Source organism: Desmodus rotundus, chromosome 5 (genome assembly GCF_022682495.2).
Source record: "Desmodus rotundus isolate HL8 chromosome 5, HLdesRot8A.1, whole genome shotgun sequence".
Classification (NCBI taxonomy): domain Eukaryota; kingdom Metazoa; phylum Chordata; class Mammalia; order Chiroptera; family Phyllostomidae; genus Desmodus; species Desmodus rotundus.
Window position 1 is genome coordinate 418,765 of NC_071391.1, and position 20,330 is coordinate 439,094.

Genomic DNA, 20,330 nt, shown 5'->3' on the forward strand with positions numbered 1-20,330 from the left:
AGGACTTAGCTAGCTGGCGGGAGGGAGTAAAACAGTTACACATTCATGGACGGGTAAAAGTGGTGCCGGCTTTCCTGGTGGGGGGCAGGGGGCACGTGACTGCCCCAACTTAGGTGTGTGGGGGGGTCTGTCAGCCCGAATCCTCCTCTGGCTCCAGACTCGTCCGTTCGTCCTGTTGTCAGACAGATGCGGGACGGGGGGCAGTCCATCCAGGTGGGGCCGTGACCCCAGGTGACCTGTGGGCTGCTGCTTCGGGCACTGTGGCCCCTGCCCACACTCCAGGCCCTGGGACGAGAGCAGTTTCAGGGCCTTCTTCCCCAGACGGTGGAGACGGACACGGAATTCCAAGGGCTCCCTCCTCCCGAGCTAGCTCGGGTGTTCCCCGTGATGCTGGGCAGGCGGCGGTGTGACCCAGCCAGGCTCAGGGCTGCTGAGGGGGTGGGTGAGACCTGTCTCTGCCCTCCTCCCTGCCCGGGTGGGCACTCATCCCCCCAGGGCTAGGAGGCGTTTCCTGGCAACCAGGATGCTAGAGTCAGCCCTCTTCCAGCGCTGCCTCTGGCCTCACTGGTGCCTGCCTCTGCCCTGCTGTGTTGCCCCAGGCGGCCTCAGCCAGACCTCAGCCAGAACTGGGGGTTGCCCAGCCCGCCGCGTCCCGACTTCTGGGGAAAGAGCCCTCTGTCCTCACCACGGAGCTGCTGCCCGCTGTGGGCTTTCTGTAGGCACCCTTCTCGGGTGCGGGGCGTTCTCCCCTGTCCCTTGAATGTTTTTGTCATGAAAGGGTGTTGAGTTTTGTCAAATGCTTCTGTGTGTCAGAGGAGGTGATCGTGTGGGTTCGCTCCTGTTGTTAATAAAGGAGTCTTTTATTAAGACGCAGGGGGGCCTGCTGGGTCGTGGTGAGCAAGCCTGTTCAGACCCTGGTGGTGCTGAGGGTCTTGCGTTGTGGTCCCAATCTGCCATCCGTCGTCTTCTGGTCCTGGCGCCAGGTCCCCTGGCGGTTTGTCTGCTGTGTGTCACAGTCTGACGCATGGAGGTGCCAGCCGCCAACATGACTTGTCACTGTCAAACCGCCCCCCCCCCGGGGCAGGTTCCCCTCCCGGGGTGTGCTGGGGGCCCCTCTGCATAGCCCCCCCGCTGGGCACGGAACAGGGTTCTGTGTGGGAGACTCGCTTCTTCGCCACGGGTTCCTGGTGTTCACACCCGCGGGGCCGCCCTTCGGGCACAGTCCCCCACCTGATGGACGTGTTGGTCAGATTGCTTTGGCTGGTGGGAGCTCTCTCGTCTGGCTCCTGTGTGTCTCACGTGGTCCCCTCCCCGTCTTCGTGGGTTCTTGGTATTTTACTTTGTTTTGTCTTGTTTTTTTTTAATCCTCACCTGAGGACATGTTTATTGATTTTAGAAAAAGGGAAGGGAGGGAGAGAGGGACAAACATCGATCGTTGCCTCTCGTACATGCCCGACAGGGGACTGAACCCACAACCCGGGTCCGCACCCCGACTGGGAATCTAACCTGCAGCCTTTTGGATGATGCTCCAACAGGCCGAGCTAAGCCCGGGGCTGTTTTGACTTGTATTTTTGAGCACGTCCCTTTTTTCTGGTGCCAGAACACAGTCCAGGCCCCTCCCGGGCAATCCTTGCTGGGGGTGGGGGGCAGCCGTATCTCCCAGGAGCCCTGGTCCTTTGGTGGGGGAAGGTCTTGGGGGCTGAGACCTGGGTGCTGGCTCACCCCGTGCCCCAGGATATGGGGCCCCTCAGGGGACAGCAGGGAGCCAGGCACGTCTGCAAATGCTGTGCTACTGTCCCACCCTCCTTCCCTGCGCCCGCCCCCTCTTTGCCAGCTGGGGCCTGTCCGCCCTTGGGAGCTGCACCAGCCTGGGAAGGCCCGTGGTCAGGCAGATGGTGTCCTGTCACCAGAGACCCCAAGCAAAGGGTGGAGACTTGTGACAGGTGGAGGTCTGAGTGCCACCTACACGCAGCCTTGCACCTCTCCCTGCCTTGTTCCCTGGCTGCTGCTTGGGACTGGGCGTGCAGGGCGCCCTCCTCTGTCACCACGGCTGCTGTGTTTGCTAGTGTTGGTGTCTGCGTGTCTGGTAAAGCTGTCCTGACGTGTGGGAGCTGAGACCCCGTGGTGGGGCCACCCCCGTCCCTCCCACGGGAGGACCGCTGAGACCCCACAAGGCATGGTCCTATGGGGGTGCCGAGCGTCCCCAGGACTTCCCAGTCTGCTCAGCCCCGGTGGGGGCGTTGTGCTGGCCACACGATTGCTGGGAGTGCCGTCTGCGCACCGCAGCCCCGCCCTGTGTGTGGCTGCAGGTGGCCGTGAGGGCAGAGTGTGGCCTCGCTAACCCAGATGCTGGCCTTGCAGACCGTCCAGGACGGCCGCCAGTTTCTGAAGTACGTTGACCCAAGGCTGGGGGTCCCCCTGCCGGAGAGGGACTATGGGGGGAACTGCCTCATCTACGACGCAGACAACAAGACGGACCCCTTCCACAACGTCTGGGTGAGGACCGGCCGGAGGGTGGGGTAGGGCCAGGATTCCACGTGGAGGAGTCCCCGGCGCTGCCCTGTGCTGCTGGGTGTTCTGGGGCCCGTGTCACCACAGGGTGGGGCGCATCCCACGGGAGGGGCGCCCTGCTGTCCTCAGGGTGGGGTGTGCCGTCTACACACACCGGGACGCACGTGCGCGAGCCCTGGGGTCGTCCCTGGGCCGGGGGTGGCTGAGCGGTGGTGCCAGTGAGCTGCTGCTGGGGAGGTCGGCCCCAGGGGCCAGGAGGACTGCCCGGTTCTGGGGCTGCCCAGGGCAGGGCGTGTGCGAGGCTCACGTCCGGTCGGTCACCCACCCACAGGACAAGCTGGACGGCTTTGTGCCTGCGCACTTCATTGGCTGGTACCTGAAGGTAAGGTGAGCTCGCCGTCAGCAGGGTGCCCTGGCTCACGGCCGGCCTGTGGTCCCGGGCTGCTGCTGCTGCTGCTGGTGCAGTGTGGTCTGGGCCGTGGCCTAGGGGCCACAGCACGACCTGAGCCAGCTGTGCGGAGGGCCCGTGAAACCGCCTGGGCGCCTTGGGTAGGGTCCCCATGTACCTGTCCTTGGCACCTGGTGGCCAGGAGGACAGTGGGGGACCTGAGGCCCCTGACCAGCGGTGTGCGCGCCCGCAGACCCTGATGATCCGGGACTGGTGGGCGTGCACGGTGGTGAGCGTCATGTTCGAGTTCCTGGAGTACAGCCTGGAGCACCAGCTGCCCAACTTCAGCGAGTGCTGGTGGGACCACGTAGGTCGCAGGGGGGAGGGCAGGAGGGGCTCGACCCAGGCCCGCTGCCCAGCCCTCAGGGAGGGGGATGTGGGCGCAGGGTCTCCTTAGCGGGGCCAGACGGAGCTGCAGGGCCCATGGCGCCCGCCTCCCCCCCAGTGGATCATGGACGTGCTGGTCTGCAACGGGCTGGGCATCTACTGCGGCATGAAGACCCTCGAGTGGCTGTCCCTGAAGACGTATAAGTGGCAGGGCCTCTGGAACATTCCGACCTACAAGTACGTCTCCCGAGTGCCCTGCTTCAGCGTGCTGGGCACCAGCGTGGGTTCTGGCGGTGGCCCCTGATGTCCAGGCCGGGTGGGGTGACAGATGAGGATTTTGCCTCTTAAAATCTCTGCCTGGGCTTGGACCCTGGGCGGCCGTGGGAACCCTGCCAAGGCCCTCACAATGGCCGGACATCAGCCAGCCCCATCTGACCAGCATTTTTTCCCTGGCGGCCCTCCGGGGGGGCCACAAAGCTTTGCCGGCTCTGTCCTTTTCCCTTTGATTTTGAGAGAGAAACAGCTCCAGAAAAGACCCGGGGGGCATCTGGGGAGTGGGGTTCCTTCTCCCACCCATCGTGGTGCCTGGGGGCAGGTCATGGGACCAGGACCCTGCTGAGCCCCACCCCCACCCCCGGCTCCAGGGGCAAGATGAAGAGGATCGCGTTCCAGTTCACGCCCTACAGCTGGGTCCGCTTCGAGTGGAAGCCAGCCTCCAGCCTGCGCCGCTGGCTGGCTGTGTGCGGCATCATCCTAGTGGTAAGGCCGGCAGCCTCCTGGGTGCACCCACCGGGCACGGGGCTCGCCGCCCACCCTCCTGCCCGCAGTTTTTGTTGGCAGAGCTGAACACGTTCTACCTGAAGTTCGTGCTCTGGCTGCCCCCCGAGCACTACCTGGTCCTGCTGCGGCTGGTGTTCTTCGTGAACGTGGGCGGCGTGGCCATGCGGGAGATCTACGACTTCATGGACGACCCGTGAGCCTCGGGCCGGGGCGGCGCGGCGCGGCACAGCAGGGCCGCAGGTGGGCGCACCCTTCACCACGTGCCCTCCCCCCCACAGGAAGCCGCACAAGAAGCTGGGCCAGCAGGCCTGGCTGGTGGCCGCCATCACTGCCACAGAGCTGCTCATCGTGGTCAAGTACGACCCGCACACGCTCACGCTGTCCCTGCCCTTCTCCATCGCCCAGTGCTGGACCCTTGGCTCCGTGCTCGTGCTCACCTGGACCGTCTGGCGCTTCTTCCTGCGGTGAGGGGGCGGGGCGCTGGGGTCTTGGGGTTCTGTGCTCCCCCCGGCCATGCAGGGTAGGCTCAGAGGCCTCTGCCAGCAGCTAGGTGACACGGCCCCCCACCCTCAGGGACATCACCCTGCGGTACAAGGAGACCCGGCGGCAGAAGCAGCAGGGCAGCAGCGACCAGGGCAGCAGCGACCAGGGCAGCAGCGACCAGGGCGCAGCTGTGGACAGCAAGGGCGGGTCCCCGTCTGGGCCCGAGGAAGCTGCGAGGGCAGTGGCGCCGGCTCTGCACTGACCTGCCTGCCTGCTGGGGACCAGGCCTGTCGTCCCTCCTCTGGTTTATGCCAGGAGCCTCTGCAGGCCTTCCTTTTTTCCAGCACACAGCCGGCTCCAGAGGGGGCGTGGGGAAGGCCTGGTCCTGGCCGGCCGGCGTGCACGTGGGTGGCGTGTGCCTGTGCACGCCTGTGCCCTGTGCTCCTGGCTCCGGAGGCTCCTCAGACTCACAGGCAGGGCTGGCACTTGTCCTTGGGCAGTGGTCTGCTGTACGTGTGGTCTGCCCCTAGGTCACACCAAGCCCTGGCACCCAGGGGCCCGGCCTGTATCTCCACTGGCCCCTGCCCTGCCCCCTGGCCACAGGTGTTACTGACGTGGTCCTCCCCCTCCTGAGATGGCCAAGACGGGCAGGTCTGAGCTGCAGCCCTGAGCTGTTCTCTTGGGGCCCTCCCTCCAGCCCCACTGACCGGGAACCTCCTCCCCCAGCCCCGCTGACCAGAAGGGTGCAGGAAGGGGAAGAGGTCTCCGGGCGGGGCATCGGGTCAGAAACTCCAAGGCCCAGTGCCCACAGTCGGAAGGAAGGGTCCTGGGGCCTCTGGCTACAAGCTGATGGTCATCTCCATGAGCAAACAGAGCAAATAAACCGACAGTGGTCTGAGGTCTTCATCCTCGCGGTCCACAGCCTTTGCTGCGCCTGCTGCTTCGGGGACGGTTCACAGGGGGTGGGAGTCATGGGGCAGGGCTGCTCAGCTGGGCACAGGGTCACCTGGTCTGCTGGGTTGGGGCCCTGTGGGGGCAGGGCGGGGAGTGGTTGTGGTTGGGGGGTGGCTGGTGATGCACCCTGGAAATTGAAACAGACGGGAAGCTCAGAGTCCCCTGACCCTACACCAACTGTGAGGAACCCCCCTGCCCCTGCTCACTGGGATGCAGGGCGGGGACCCTGCTCTGCCTTTTGAAGGGCCCTGGCCTCAAGGGGCTGGTGTCTCCTTAGGTTGGTTTTCTGTTCGCTGCTCTTCGGGAGAGTTTCAGACCCAAAGCAGCACCCACGTGCCCCTCTCCAACCCCTGCGGACTGCAGGCGGAACGGGGAGCTGTCCCGTCGAGCCCAGCCACCCTGTCCTGGTGCTGGTGGAGCCCTGCTGCAGGGCCGCCCTCCCTCTGGGGGTGTCCAGCCTCGGCCAGCAGAGGGGCCTCTGCACCCTGCTCGCCTGGCTTGCTCTGCTCTCCCCGAGCGGACTTTGTTCCACCAGCACCACGGAGAGTCAAGGTGCCCTCTGCCCCACAGTGCTCATGGCCACTCCTTTGGGTCCTGGCCTCCTTTTCCCACATGTGCGGTCCCTTCAGTGGGTGGCTGCTGGGCTCTGTGTCCCTGGCCCGGCCTCCAGGTCCCGAGCTCTCCCTGGTTTGCCTTGTACATATCCGGCCCAGACTGGGTCACCTTTCCTGCAGGAGCCCTGTGTCCTTGTAGTGGGGAGGGAAGGGGTCCTGGTCAGAAGCCAAGGTCTCAGGCACTGAGAAGTGCCTCATGGCAGTGAGCTGCAGCCACCGCCCAGGGGCCTGCCACCTCTGAAAGCTGCTGTGGGCTGCGTGCACCTCCATACTGCGCCGGCGGTGGGAGGCACCTGTGCTGGCCGGGGGAGGCCAGCTACACCCAGGTCAGGGCCTGCCCTCACGCCCAGAGGGCTACAGGTCCTGTCAGCAGAGCGGCCTGGGTCCAGCAGTCTGAAGGCCTGAGGCACAGGTGGCCTGGGGATGATTCCCACTGGGGCTATTGGGTCAGCTGCTGACCACAGACTGCTGGCCATGGCTGAGCCAGGCACCTGAGGGCAGAGCGCGTTCTGGTGTCCCCGGCACGGGTAGGCCCCATCCTGGTGTGACAGCCAGGTCCACGGGGGGGCAGCTTCCCAGGGGCCACACACTCATGAGGGCCTGCGAGGCGCTGGCTTGTTTCGAGCTGCCCAGTGTGGTGCTTTGGGCAGTTCACGTCCATGGAAGCATCACGCCTGCGATATGGGGGTCTCTGAGAACCCCTATAAGGAAGGACAAGGACCCTTCTGCTCAAAAAGTACTTTAATGAAGTGTCCAAAATGTTCTCAGATTTGAGCATTTCTCTTCAGTAAAGCTAAGGCACCGGGAATGAGAGCCCCCGGGAGCTGGCTGGTCCCCACGGGACTCGGTGGCCCCGTGGTTTCGGGCGGTGGGTGGTGGGGCCGGGACTCAGCAGATGATCTTCAGGCTCGGCTTCCTCTCTGCCAGGGCCTGCAAGCGGTCCTCCGTCTCCTCTGTCCAGTAGATGTCGTACAGTCTGCGCGGGGGTGGGAGGGCGTGGGCCAGGGCATGCTGGAGCCACCCCGCCTGCACATACCCCCCCCACCCCCCCCCCCACCCCCGTCTTCCCGGGCTACACCACCCACCACACCACTTACATCAGCTTCTCCAGGACACAGCTGGGCTGCTGGGCGCTCTCCGCCAGCTCCAGGATGCCCACCTCACTCATGCAGTTGTTGCTGAGGTCCAGCTCCTGCAGGCTGCGGCTGGCCAGCAGGAGTGAGGCCAGGTTGCTGCAGCCCTTGTCGGTCACCTCGCAGTCCCCCAGCCTGGGTGGACAGCAGGGCAGAAGTCAGGGCGCAGGGCATGCCCCTGGCTGTTGCTGCTGATGGGTTGAATGACATGGACCTGTGACACTACCAGAACACGGTATGGGCGGTAGGGGTGGTGTACACACTTCAAGACCCCAGTGTCAGCCCTAGCTGCTGTGGCTCAGTAGGTTGAGCTCCAGCCTGCAAACGAAAGAGTTGCTGGTTCAATTCCCAGTGAGGGCATGTGCCTGGGTTTCAGGCAAGGTCCCCTGTGGGGGGTGCACAAGAGGCAACCACACATTAATGTTTCTCTCCCTCCCTTCCCTTCTCTCTAGAGATAAATACATAAAATATTCTTTAAAAAAAGAAATAATGTCCTTATATATACAAAATAAAAGAAGAACCCTGCGTTGGGGCTGTCCCCAGGGCTGTCTCTGTGGCCCTGAACGGACTGGGCACAGGTACAGAGCTGTGGTGGGCACAGCGTCAGTGGCTGGCCTGGGGCTGCGAGCACACCTGGACTTAGGGCTCTGAGTGGTTATGGCAGAGGGTAGGCACCAGATGGCCTCTGGAAAGAGCGGTGTTGGGTGACGGGAGGATGACAGGAGGGCTGCACCCCCACCCCCATCCTGGCCAGGTGGGGAAAAAGCGGTGGCTGAATCTGAGGGTGGTGCAGGACACAGAGGCTTCCTGGCTCTGGACGAAGACCATGGATACCAGCCCAAAGGAGGATGGAGGACAGGCCTGGCACCCACTCCCACCACCAGAGAGTGACATCAAGGCCCAGGAGTCCCCGGGGTGCCATGGAGCCCTGTGCTGGGGCACCAGGAAGCTGCAGGCCCCTGCCCTGTGTGGCACCACGGCCACGAGGCTCCCAGAGTGCCCCAAGGTCCTGATGCCAGTGGTGCCCTTGGGCAGAAAGCTGGGGGATCCCTGTCAGCTCAGCCTGCAGGACCTCCACTTGCTCTCCAACCCCAGGGACCGGGTGTCCCAGGAAAGCCACCAGGGAGGTACAGGCCAGGACACAGAGAACAAAGACCGAACCCGTGGGAGACAGCAGAGACGGAAGGAAGATTCCGTGAAAGGGAAATCAGGCTGGCGGCAGATTCCTGAGCGCTCCGGTCAGAAATAAAACACTGTCTCCGGCCGGGCACTCTCAGCGTCACCACAAGTCGGGCACGGGGTCAGGGCTGGGACAACGGGGGCCAAGCCCCGCGTGAAAGCACACTCACCAGAGGGTCCGCAGGGGCACTCCAGGCTGGCCAAGGCCACGGCACAGCTCCCCGACGCCCGCGTCCTCCAACTTGTTGTTGCTCAGCTGCAGCTCCTGGAGACTCCTGTTCTGGGCCAGCATCGCGCTGATGTGTGGGCAGCAGGCAGCCGTGAGGCTGCAGGACTTCACCCTGAGGGAAGTAGGGGACTACTGCGGCCCAGGCTCTGGCACCCCAGTATCCCCTCACAGCCCCACCCACCAAGGACACTGGCACCTTTCTACCTCTATGGCCCTTGACACACCTGCCTCTCACGCCGGGGCGGCCGCAGGTCCTGGTCCTCAACCCCCAGCACTCTCCTCACCAGGCCACTCCCGACCCGGCCACGTGGCTGTTCCTCCTGGCCCCACTGCCCTCCTCTCCCAGGGTCCCCTTGGGTGCCTTCACCCTGCACACACCGCCTGGCCCCACCGCCGCCCGGGTGCTCACCACAGGGACTCCAGGCGGCAGCAGGGCTCCAGCAGGCTCTCGCACAGCAGCCGGACACCCTCGTCCCCCACCGCGTTGCCGGCAATGCTGAACTCCCTCAGGCTCTCCTTGGCCCTGAGGACGCGGCACAGGTCCCTGCAGCCACCGGCCGTGATGTCACACTCCCAGAGCCTACGGAGCCAGGGACACATCACTGTGGGACCAGAGGGGCGGTGCCAACCCTGTTCCAGCGCAGTGCTGTTCTCGCACATCACCCTCCCCACCTGGCTGTGATGGTGGCCTCGGCCACAGACCTGCAAAATGCAGGAGCAGTGGCCACTGCGCCCCTGCGGCCACCTGCCCAGAGTCCCGACTCACCACAAGGTCTTGAGCTGGCAGCCGGGGCTCAGCAGCCCAGGGCACAGTGCCGCAACGCCCACATCCCCCAGCCTGTTGTCACCCAGCTCCAGGTCGCGCAGCGAGGCCTTGGCGGCCAGGACGCCACACAGGTCCTGACAGTTGGCCGAGGTGAGGCCGCAGCTCTCCAGCCTGGGTGGGGGCACAGGGGGCATTGTGGGAGCCAGGAGACCCCACCCAGCATCAGGCCGCCCCACCCAGCGCCAGGCGGCCCCACCCAGCCCAGCACTCACTTGAGTGACTCCAGCAGGCAAGCGGAGTCCACCAGGGCCTGGCACAGGGTCCGGGTGCCGGCCTCTCCGAAGTCATTGCTGTTCAGCACCAGCTCCTTCAGCTCCGGCCTGGCCCTGAGCACTGCGGCCAGAGGCTGGCAGCTGGCGGCCGAAAGGCTGCAGTACTGCAGCCTGGGGACAGGCGGGCGGTCAGCCCTCACCCTGGGAGCGCACCTCCTCGCCCTGCCCTGGGCTGAGGCCCGCAGACACTGCAGTGACGGCACATCAGGGGCTAAGAGCTGTCCCTGCGGAGCCCAGGTGCCTGCACCGTCCTGGGGACCACCCACCACCCCAAGCTCCAGATTCACTGGACCAGCAGCAAGACGCCCAGCTCCACTCCTGCCACCGCTGTGCCCCTCTGCGCGTTTGTGGGGCCAGGCCACCCTGCAAGCAGGTGCAGGGTCACCAGCCAGTTGCCAGCTCCTTTGAGAGGGTCACAGCCCGAGTCACAGGGGAGCAACACCTATACCTGAGAGCCCCCTCCTCAAACCTCCCTGCAGCCAGCATGAGGCAGGGGCCTGTCCAGCGTAGGCCCGAGGGGTAGGAGAGCAGGCAGCTCGGGGACCAGGCAAGACACACTCACTCCAGACTCTCAATGTGGCACTGGGGATCCAGGAGTCCTTCGCAGAGCAGCTGTAGGCCTGCGTCCCCGAGCGGGTTGTAACTGAGGTCCAGCTCACGCAGGGAGGGCATAGCGCGCAGCGTGCTGGCCAGGGCCCTGCCGCTGGCCTCGGTCAGGCAGCAGCTCTGGAGGCTGTCAGGCCACAAGCCCACCATCTCAGGGAGGCCAGATGCCAGGCTGTGGGGCTGTGGGGTCCCCTGGCCAAGGGCGGGGGGTGGTGCATGGGAGGGGCTGTGAGAGGCCTGTAGTGTACCTCAGGGAGTGGGACAGCTGGGTCCCTGTGAGCCTCACACAGGGGTGGGGGGCCCAGGTCCCACACGGTTGGCCGTGTTGCCCGCAGGGGCTCACCTGAGCTTCTGGACCTTGCAGGTGGGGCTCTGCAGGCCCTGGAGCACCAGGTGCGTGCCGGCATCACCCAGCTCGTTGGAACAGAGGTTGAGCTCAGTCAGGGTGGGGTTGTCCCGGAGTGCGGAGCTCACATCCTGGCAGCGCCCCTCCGTGATGCCACAGTCCACCAGCCTGCGGACAGACATTCAGACGGTCATGTCACATAGCAGGTTGTGACCCTGTGAGCAGGCCAAGAACGGGGTGGTCACAGCCATGGCATCTAAATGAATGAAGCAGAAAAAGTGAGTGGGTCGCCTCGTGACGTGCTGGTTGAAGAGGTGGCATGGATATGGAGGTGTGTCGGTTGGGGTGCCGTGCGCTCGGGCGGCACGGTCAGCATGTCCAGCTCCCCTCGCCTCCTGGAGAGCGCACCCCTCAGGGGGCACAGCCAGGGCACAACATGAACAGCCAGACACACGAAACCCAGCTGCACATGCCCAGGACTGGGACGCCTGCCCCCGTGGGACATCGAAGTGCCCGGGGGCGACCATGACGAATGTGCGAGGGGTGGAGAAGTGAGAAGGCCCGGCGAGGGCCCACGCCAGGCTGGGCGGCGGGGTCAGCTGGAGCGTCGTCCCGTGCACCGAAAAGCTGTAGGTCCGATCCAGGGTCAGGGCACCTGCTGGGGACGCAGGTTCGGCCACCGTGCCTGTGAGGGGCAGCTGGTCTATGCTTCTCTGCCCCCAACCTGCTCTCTCTAAAATCAATGAGAGACCCTCAGGTGAGGGTTTTTTTTAAAGTTCTCGGTAGGGCGAAGGCCCCGCTGTGGCCATTGCGAGGGGACCCACGCGGGGCACTCCAGGCAGAAGGCAGAGCTGCAGAAGCAGGGCGTCAGCACAGTGGCAGGCACGTCACCCGAGGCGGCTGCCAACGACCCAGGAAAAACGGGGCTTTTTAATGTGTTTTCTTTTTTTCCCCTAGAACTTTTTAATTTATCTTTAGAGAGAGGGGAAGAGAGGGAGAGAAACATCAATGTGTGGCTGCCTCTTGCATGCCCCCTACTGGGGACCTGGCCCACAGCCCAGGTGTGTCCCCGGAATCCAACGCGAGGCGACCTTTGGGTTCACAGGCCGGTGTTCAGTCCACTGCGCCACAGCAGCCGGGGAGTTTGTCTGTCTGTTTCTCTCTTTCAATGCAACGATTCCTTTGTTTAGCCGTTCTGGTAAAAACCCTCCTCCAGGCTGCAGGCTGCCGCGTCCCTTGTGCCCTCACACAGTGAAGGGACGGTGACTTCACCGAAGGAAACCAGCGGACACGCCCCTGAGCAGAGGCCACAGGGGCAGCTCGGGGTGACCTCGGCGTGCCCTTGCGACCACACACCCGCCGCAGGCTATGCCAGGCGGGGCGCGGCAGCGTCCCTGTGTGTGTGTTTGCCAAAAATGTGTGACTCGGACGCGAGAAGGCATCACCAGGACTCCCTCCAGAGCTGAGCTGAGACAAAGAGGCGGACTCGAGGACCAGGAGGGACAGAGGGACCGTCCCAGACGAGAGGGGGCCACATGCCACACGGGATCCTGCACTGACTGGGACAGGAAAGGACCCCGCAGGAAAGCTGGTGACGTTCAAGTTGAGGCGGCCGTGATGGGTTCCTCGTTTTGCCCAGTGCCCCAAGCAATCAGCACGGACTTTGGGGGAAGCGGGGTGGAAGGCAGAGGGTGCCCCCCAAACCGTGTTTGTAACCCTTCTATGAACCTAAACCTATCTCAGACCAGTTAGAAAGGCAAGAGGCAGGGAGCTTCAGTGGTGTGAAGCCCGAGGAGCAGCTGGGCTTGAGAACTTCAGTGCCAGGCCAGGCTGGGCCGGCTCAGGCAGCACAGGGGAGAGGCGGAGGGTGCTCTGTCCCTGAGGAGAGAACAGAGGCAGAGACCCTGGACAGAGGCTCCACCCACCCACCTTCAGAGCCTCCACACCAAGACCCGCCCACAGGCATGAGCCAGGAATGGGTTTACGTTTTTAAATGTTTGGGGGAAAATACAAGAACATTTCACACCGTGGGAAACTCATGCAGTCGACTCCACGCATCCACTTAGAAGGTGCTTTTGGAGCCCACGGCGCCCACGTGGGGGCCGGCCAGCAGCCAACCCGCGGGGACCCAGCACACACCTGATCACCTGGCACTGCTGCATCCGAGGCAGGAGCTCCGTCCACCGGGTGTCGCTGAGCTGCTCGTAGTGCATGTCGAGACTCATGACAAGAGGCAGTTGTGTTCTAGGTGGAGGGAGGAGGAGGACAGCTCAGCCCAGCTACCCCGTCTCGGGGGCCAGAGACCCAGCGGAAGATGCCACAGCCTCTCCCCCAGCCGGTGCCGCTTCCTTTCTTCAGCACCTGTCCCCACCTCAACCCCCAAGAACAAAGACGGTGAGGGCAGAAGGAGGTCGCACCCATAGGCTGCTCTGGCAAAGGCCACTGTGGGCCACAGAGCTTGGGGCCAGGGCTGCTGCGGCAGAGGCTGCACTTACCCCCCAGCCTCCCGCCCCTGCCTGGGAGAGGGAGGGACCTGGGCTTGCCTCCTGAAGCTCCCCCACCTTATTTGCCCAGGCAAGGACTGGTTGGGAGGGGTGGACTATGGGCCTGGACACAGCACGGGATGGGCAGTTCACACAGTGCTCTGGAAACTCTTCCTGCCTGCCTGCTCAGCCAGCTTTCCCTCTCAGAACAAGAGAGATGCCAGTCTGGGCCGTCCACAAAGCCAGAGACACCCCCACTCCCCCAAGATGTGAGCACCCCAGGCCTCACTGCCCCAAAGCAGCTGCTTGGGAGGGACAGATGCCTGTAGTCAGGTGACAGCTCTCCTGGGAGCACCAGCCATGGGTGCCCCGGACAGGACACATCAGGTGGGGTGGGGACCCCAGACCCAGCTTCTGTGACCCCTTTCTGGGGGCCTGGGACTCAGATGGGCCGGGGCACAGCCTGTCCCGCCAGGGACTGGCCCATGGAGAAGCCAGGCCATGGGGCAGGCTGGGAAAGAGCAAGGCTCTGGCAGCGGATCTGGGGCGGCAGCAGATCACAGGCCCTGACACCTCACCAGGGTCCAGCCGCACCAGGACTGACGGTTGGGGAACCAGAGGCCCTGCAGGTGGGGCCGGCCTTGCTGCTGAGACACGCAGGGGACAGTGCCGGGGCGTCTGGGTTCATTCAAGAGTGACAGAAAGCCCTGGAAATGATGCGACTGGAGCTGCCCTTTAGATGGGCCTGCCAAACGGGATGACTCAGCCCCATATGAGGCCCCGGTTCCCCAAAACCCGGGATTCCTGAGATCTCAGCCTCACTCAAAACCCCTGCCCCAAGGGTTCCAGGGCGCGCTTCCCCGCGGGTGTTTGCACCCGAGCCTGGCACTGGCCGGACTGACTGACGGCGGCCCGGCCCGGCCCGGCCCCGCCCCGCCCCGCCCTACCGCCCACAGCCGGTTCAGAGCTCAGCTGGGGCCCGCAGGCAAAGGCTCCGGTTCCACTGCTGCTGACCGACAACCAGCAGGCAAAAGTCCTGCTTGCAGGTCCCTGTACGCCAGCCTGCGGAAACGGGGCGAGGGTGGCTGTGACTAGGCCGTGCCGCACAGAGGAGCCAAGAGTCTGCCAGCGCACAGCTTAGAGTGTGTGAGCAATCACGAACCCACCCGGGCCCAGGGTGTGGTCAGCCAAACCCTGACTCAGAATCCCCCGCCTTGGCCATAGGGGAGAGGACAGGGCTGCTGCTTCCCACGCCTGCCGGCCTGGAGGGACCACTAAGCCCCCAGCCCCAGGGCCTCTGCCCCAGACCGCACCCTCCCCAGGAAATTAGTCTGACCCCAGAGAGCACCGCTCACAAGCGGTGGTCTGACGTTAAGAACAGAGACAGCCACCCATCGGCAGAGGCTCCCCTGGGCCTCACAGTCACTGGGGTACCCCCTTCGCTGGGCCTTTGACACCTCGAGAACCCCGCGAAAACGTCCGGCACCCCCCAAAGACGCCCCCCGTTAAGGTCCCCGATCTAGGGAGGTAGGAGCGCATTTCAGGCTCCCCAGCTGGGCTGCTCCCCGAGGACCCCGAGTTGAGCAACGCTCCGAATCACCGGTTTCAAGTGTGACAACAGGCCGCTCAGCGGGACCTGCGCCAGAGCAGGAGCTGGACTTGGGCCTTCGCTGGGGCGGCGCCCACGGGTCTCATCCACCGGGGCGGGCGCGCCCCGGGCCCACCGAGCCCCGAGCCGGCGGCCCGGGACCGTAGACTCCCTCCGACAGCGCGGGGACGCGGCGGGGACGAGGGGGGTTCCGCACGGGGTTCCGCGCGGTCCCTCCAGGAGGTCAGGCGGCGCTTTGCAGCGCGGACAAGGATGCCGACGCCCGGCTCTGCGCCCTTCTCAGGCCGCAGGAAACACACGCGGCGGTCGCCCGAGCTCGCCTGTCCCGCCAGGGGCGCCGCGGAAGGTCTTCCCCAGTCCGGCCGGCGGGCCGGCTGCGACTCCGAAACCCTCAAACTCAGATCTCACCTTGTTCCTCCGCCGCTTTAGCCTGGACACTCCGTTTCCGCCGGGGCTCGCGATGGGGGCGAAGCCTCGGGCGGCGGGGCGGGGCCAGGGCGCCAGGCGGGGGCGGGGCGCAGGCGGGGGCGGGGCGTGGGGGATGGGCGGGCCGCGGGTTTCCCCGGAGCAGAAACAAAGCACCTGAGACGCCGCTCAGCTCCCGCACTGGAGGTGCAGTGGCTGTGACGGGCTCTCTGCGGCGCCGGTTCGTTACGTAAAACGCGCGCGCACCCATTTCTACCCACCCACCCACCCGTCCAGAGCAACCGTGAGCTTAAGCGACACGTCCGCACGGTCTTTGTGCAGCGTTTCGTAACTTATCAACCTGGAAAAGATCTAAACGTCCATCAGCAGGAAAATGGTTGAATGACTTCCTGCCGAGGGTTGAATAAACGGTTGAAAATGGTTGAACAACACACCCACGCTCTGACAGTTAGAAATACCACTCCTGACAGGGAACGGCCCGCGGGGGTACACTACTGGGCTTTTTGAGCACGTGTGGAAACCTCCGAGGGGCGCGTGGCCGAGCAGGGCACCCCCGTAGGCGCCACAACCGCAGCGAGCGCTCCCGGCCGCGGTGTCCCCGCTGATTCGCACACTTGCCGGAACAGGGGTGTTCCGTGTGCTGTACCGCGCAGGCCATCATCAACCCAACCCGGAATCGAACACCGACCGTGGGCCTGTCACTGCTACCAGGCTACATCGGTGCGCGGAGACGGGCCAACGTCTGAGCCAGCGCCCACGGATCCCAGTCCCGGACGGGGAAGGAAATTCAGAAGTAAACTAACAGTATTTAGATGGTGGGACTTGCCGGGGGGAAGAACTGCGGGAACAAAGGAATCCAGCAGCAGGGCGGGCGGGCCCAGGTAGGTCCGGGGGGCCACAGCGCCCGGGCGCGGGCGGGAGGGGCCCGGAAAGCAGGCTCACCAAGGTGGGGGATGCTCGCCGCAGACCCGGCCTCACGTTTGCGGCCGCCAGGGGGCAGCACACTGCGCACGAGGGATGAGAGCCGCCGGGTTGCCTGGGTAGTTGGCTCTTGGCGTCAAGTGAGGTGTTACCGGATGTGATAGAGTATTTGGCTGGGCCAGTCCTCGGTTGTGTAGCAAGGGGGTCGGGGACACGAGTATGGGGACGGGGTCCTGGAAAGCCCAGGGCTATGTAGGGGCGGACCGCCAAGGCCCAGACGCCCATAAGCTTACAAGGAGCAGGAGCAGGTGACACTTGTCAACTCAACAAGTGTGAAGTGAAGACAGGGGAGCAGGACCATGAGGGCGGCGCGGGGTTTCTGGCTGAGGCCACTGCAGCGGGAGGGCGGGCGAGGGGCAGACGGGCGGCTTCTGGGGGCCCTGGCAGGTGCTGCAGCCAAATTTAACATGACTTTGTGCCTCGAGCAGCGTGTGCTCTTGTAGAAAACCAGAGGCAGGAAGGTGAAGGGCCTGGGGGGCCCATCTCCCAGAGACCAGCGCTCCGACTCCAGAGCTCGGGACCCCGCGCCTTCTGTTGAACGCGCATCCACACAGTAAAGGAAGATCCAGACGGAAGGCAAGGCGGGCAGAATGAAGGCCCCCAAAGACGCCCACGTCCTACTCCCCAAACCTGTCAACAGCCGCCTTAGAGGGTAAAGTGCCTTTGTGACTAAATTAAGGCTGTCCCCTCAGGGAGTCTGTCCTGGACCACCCGGGGAGGCCCAGCGTGGTCATCAGGGACCTCCTGAGAGGGCAGCAAAGGTCGGGTCCAAGTCAAAGAGGACGGGGAGCGGCTGTGCTTTGAAGATGCAGAAGGCAGCCCCCAGAAGCCCGAAGAGGCCAAGCATCAGATTCCCCCCTGGCGCCTCCAGAGGAGCCAGCCCTATGGACACTCTGACCTGAACCCCTGCAGCCCATTTTGGATTTCTGACCTCCAGAGCTGTCAAGTCACAAATCAAAGGGAATGTGTTGCAGCAGCAGGAGGAAACCAAGTGCCTTGTGCAGCCGCTGTGATATTTTTCACTTAAGAATCAATATGTATACATAAATATACACATACACAAATAGGGATGGGGGCCCCCCAAAAACAGAATTACCTTCTGGAGGGCGGGCCCCTTGTAGTCCAGGCTCCCCCACCAGGTGAGAGTTCTAGAAACCCACCTGTATCAGTACACCAGCTGGTGTTGTTGTGAGAGGCTGTGTCCGGCTTCAGTGAATGTTTTTTGAAGACTCTCTGAATGCGTTTGCCCATCTCATGACGGGTGGTTTAGGAGCCAGCCCACCTGCCCACACACCGCTGAGTGCTCAGCAGTTTTTGACCCAAAATGGCATGACCCCCAATCTCCCCACAAGAGACTATTTTGTTTGTTTGTTTCTGTGCATGAAAAAGTCCCCCATGGGAAACATTTTGTCGATGTGGAAGAGGTGAGACAGAAAACAGCAGAAGCACTCAAGGGCATCAACATCGAGGAGTTCAAACACTGTTTTGAACAGTGGAGAAAACGTCTCGAGAGGTATACTGCACTGAATGGAGAGGACTTTGACAGTGAACGTGGAAGTACAAACTGACGTGTGAACACGTAAGAACGCACACATTTTTATAAGTAAATTCCATTTGGGCCCCCCCCCCCCTCGTATGTGCACAACCCAACCGTTGTGTCCCCTGTCTGATCGAAGGCAGTTTGCTCAGCCGGTCTCTTCAGGCTGGCGCTGGACCGCTTCCAGATCTTCAGGCTCTGCAGTGCGTTCTGAAACAGGCTGTCTTCCCGCCACCCCTTGTGCACAAAACAGGGCCACGCACTAAACCCAGCAAGCTCAGGGCAGGCCTGCACGGCGAGCCCTACCCACGCAGAAACCGAGGGTGACCTTGAAGGAAGGTGTGAACATAAGCACCCCTAACTGAAAGGGGTCATGTCCCAGGCCTGCAGCCTCCTGGACAGAATCCATCTGTACCTCAAGTGAGCCTGTCCACCATCTCTGTGCATCTAAGATAACCCACCCTGGAAGGTCAGAGTGACCGGGCCGGAGGCCACCAAACCCCTCATGTTATCTTGCTCCCCACACACCGTTAATGAACTAACCTGCACCCACCAACATAAAACAGGTGGGTGTCTCTCTGGGTTACTCTTTACCCAATCCAGAGATTTCCCCACTTTGCTTTCTCTGGCCCCCTTAATCTACCATGGGTGAATTTCATGTAACCCCCTTATGCCTCCTCCCTTTTTTCTAATTCACAACATAAACTGCAAAACTGCGATTCTCCAGAGCGTTTGCTTAATTCACTGAGATTTTACTCCCCGGCACTTGCCAGTTTGGCTCTAATACACGTATAAAAATTCTCCCAGGTTTGGACAATTCTTACCTGGACACCATCCTAGAGGGGGGCTTGCCTGGTTCTAAGGTCCTTCCAAGACACTGCTGAACTGCCGTCCTGGGAAGCTGCATTAGTCCACCAGATCTCCCCGCACCCGCGTATCTCCACACCTGCATGGGCACCCCGGGTGGAGCCCGCCCAGTTCTGCAAAGTGCGGGCCCAGTGTTTACATTTCTCCAGTCCTTGTGACACCCCTGGATCAAGGTCCCCCAAGGTGCTGTCGCAGTTACGGCTTCTCTCCCCAACCTGAGTCGCCGACCCAGCGCCCCCCAGGTTCTTCGGTGACCTAACAGGGCACAGTGGTGGGGCAGGAACATGGAAACGCCCAAGGCCCACTGCCCTGTGGGTCGACCCGGGGGAATCCTCTGCCAGGGCTGTCGTGCCTGGGGGCCGGTTCCTTTGGGAATAAGGTCGAGGGTTACTCAACTTGGGGGAGAAAATCCGGCGAAGCCAGGCTCTAGCTTGTCCGGTTGGCAGGGAGCCAGCGAACCAGGGATTCAAGCCAGCGGAACCCGACAAGGCCGTAGGGCTCATCCACCGAGACGTAGACCGCGCAGGCGCAGCGCTGCAGCGTCCCGACTTCCCGCACGTCCCAAAAGGAGGTCGGACGCGCACGCGCAGGGTCGCTTCGGGAGCTCGGATGGCTACAGGGCGCGTTGACGTCCTCCCACCTCGGCCGCCCCGCCCCCTGGTGCGCGGCTCCCTGGTCCCCCCACCCCAGCAGTCCCGGCGCTCCCCGCCCCGTCTCGCCCCGCCCCGCCGCGCGAGCGCGCTCGCCACGCTGAGCAGCACGGCTGCAGCAGCGCCGGGAGTGCGTCCGCAGGCGGCCCGACCAAGGCCGGCGCCGGTAAGGGTTGGCCCCGGGCTGGCCGTCTGACTGGCCCACGGTTGTCAGACAGCGGGAATGACTGACGGGGGACTGTCACTAGCCTGTCACCGGGAAGGAGTGGCACACTTCCCACGGGGGCAGGGAGGGCCTAGCTGGACGGTGGTCAGTGTGCCGTCCGGACCCGTGGGGGGGGCGTGGCCTGGAGGTGTGGCCGGGGCCTAGTGGGTGGGGCGGGGGACTGGGGGTCTGTGTTGGGGCGGGGCCAAACCGAGGGGCGGGCCGGTGGGCCTGCTGTGGGCGTGGTCGGAATGAGGGGCAGGGCCGGTGGGCGGGGCCATGGGCGGGCTGGGCCTCACTCGGGGTCAGCCCTCGTAGCCACCAGTAGGACCAGGCTGTGACCTGGGCGTGTGCGTGGGCGGGCGTCAGACATCTGAAGAGGAGAGGACCTGGCCTAGAGCTCGCCTCTCGGTCGGGGTCGGGACATGAGCTTGGTAGGCGCGGGCTGGGTTCGGTGACTTGGAGTAGATTCTGAGTCTAGGTCTCAAGATTCTGTGCGACAGCCCTCTGCTGAGCCCTGCCTGCGCTGTGGGGCGGGGGACAAATGGACACTGATACACTGGTGTACAGATAGACACGAAAGAAAGCGTCAACGTTATTCAAGGCAGCGTTTGTGATCTACAGGTAAGGTCGCATTGCTCCAGTGTTGTCGGTGAATGTTGGTAACTGTGCCCGCGTGGTCGTGGGTGCTGAGGACTCAGCGTCGAGCAGAACAGACGAATCCCGGAGAACTGAGGATGCATTTGGTGTGGGTCCACTGGTGAGGGATTCTGCCAGTTGTTTCTCTGAAAACGCCTTTGTGTGCCCCCTGTGATTGAAGGGCATTTCCGCTGGGTATAGAATTGCAGGCTTGCAGTCATTTCT

At 63.5% G+C, this 20,330-nt stretch overlaps 2 protein-coding genes across 4 annotated transcripts in view; one reads left to right on the forward strand and one right to left on the reverse strand.

Moving 5' to 3' along the window:
* The window catches only part of PTDSS2 (phosphatidylserine synthase 2), a 29,257-nt gene extending 23,802 nt beyond the window's left edge, over nucleotides 1-5,455 (forward strand). Inside the window, exons 5-12 of the mRNA XM_045183338.3 lie at nucleotides 2,362-2,496; nucleotides 2,843-2,893; nucleotides 3,153-3,266; nucleotides 3,405-3,523; nucleotides 3,931-4,045; nucleotides 4,114-4,259; nucleotides 4,345-4,530; nucleotides 4,640-5,455. Of these exons, the coding sequence (XP_045039273.2) occupies nucleotides 2,362-2,496; nucleotides 2,843-2,893; nucleotides 3,153-3,266; nucleotides 3,405-3,523; nucleotides 3,931-4,045; nucleotides 4,114-4,259; nucleotides 4,345-4,530; nucleotides 4,640-4,811 (1,038 nt within the window). The 3' untranslated portion in view covers nucleotides 4,812-5,455. The remainder of the gene's footprint in view (nucleotides 1-2,361; nucleotides 2,497-2,842; nucleotides 2,894-3,152; nucleotides 3,267-3,404; nucleotides 3,524-3,930; nucleotides 4,046-4,113; nucleotides 4,260-4,344; nucleotides 4,531-4,639) is intronic.
* A 1,385-nt stretch (nucleotides 5,456-6,840) lies between these two features.
* Nucleotides 6,841-19,122, reverse strand: RNH1 (ribonuclease/angiogenin inhibitor 1). Of its 3 annotated transcripts, none has more exons than XM_024574289.4 (10): nucleotides 18,569-19,122; nucleotides 12,848-12,952; nucleotides 10,706-10,876; nucleotides 10,319-10,489; nucleotides 9,697-9,867; nucleotides 9,425-9,595; nucleotides 9,068-9,238; nucleotides 8,600-8,770; nucleotides 7,215-7,385; nucleotides 6,841-7,093 (listed from the first exon to the last, which is right to left on the reverse strand). In XM_024574289.4, exons 1-10 carry the CDS (start codon nucleotides 18,895-18,897, stop codon nucleotides 7,006-7,008), a joined length of 1,719 nt encoding a protein of 572 aa, XP_024430057.2. In that variant the 5' UTR covers nucleotides 18,898-19,122; the 3' UTR covers nucleotides 6,841-7,005. The 3 variants fall into 3 exon arrangements, with proteins under 3 accessions (XP_024430057.2, XP_053780127.1, XP_045039370.1); XM_053924152.1 differs by lacking the exon at nucleotides 18,569-19,122 and adding an exon at nucleotides 15,209-15,317; XM_045183435.2 differs by lacking the exon at nucleotides 18,569-19,122 and adding an exon at nucleotides 14,792-14,813.
* Between the last annotated feature and the right edge of the window lie 1,208 nt (nucleotides 19,123-20,330).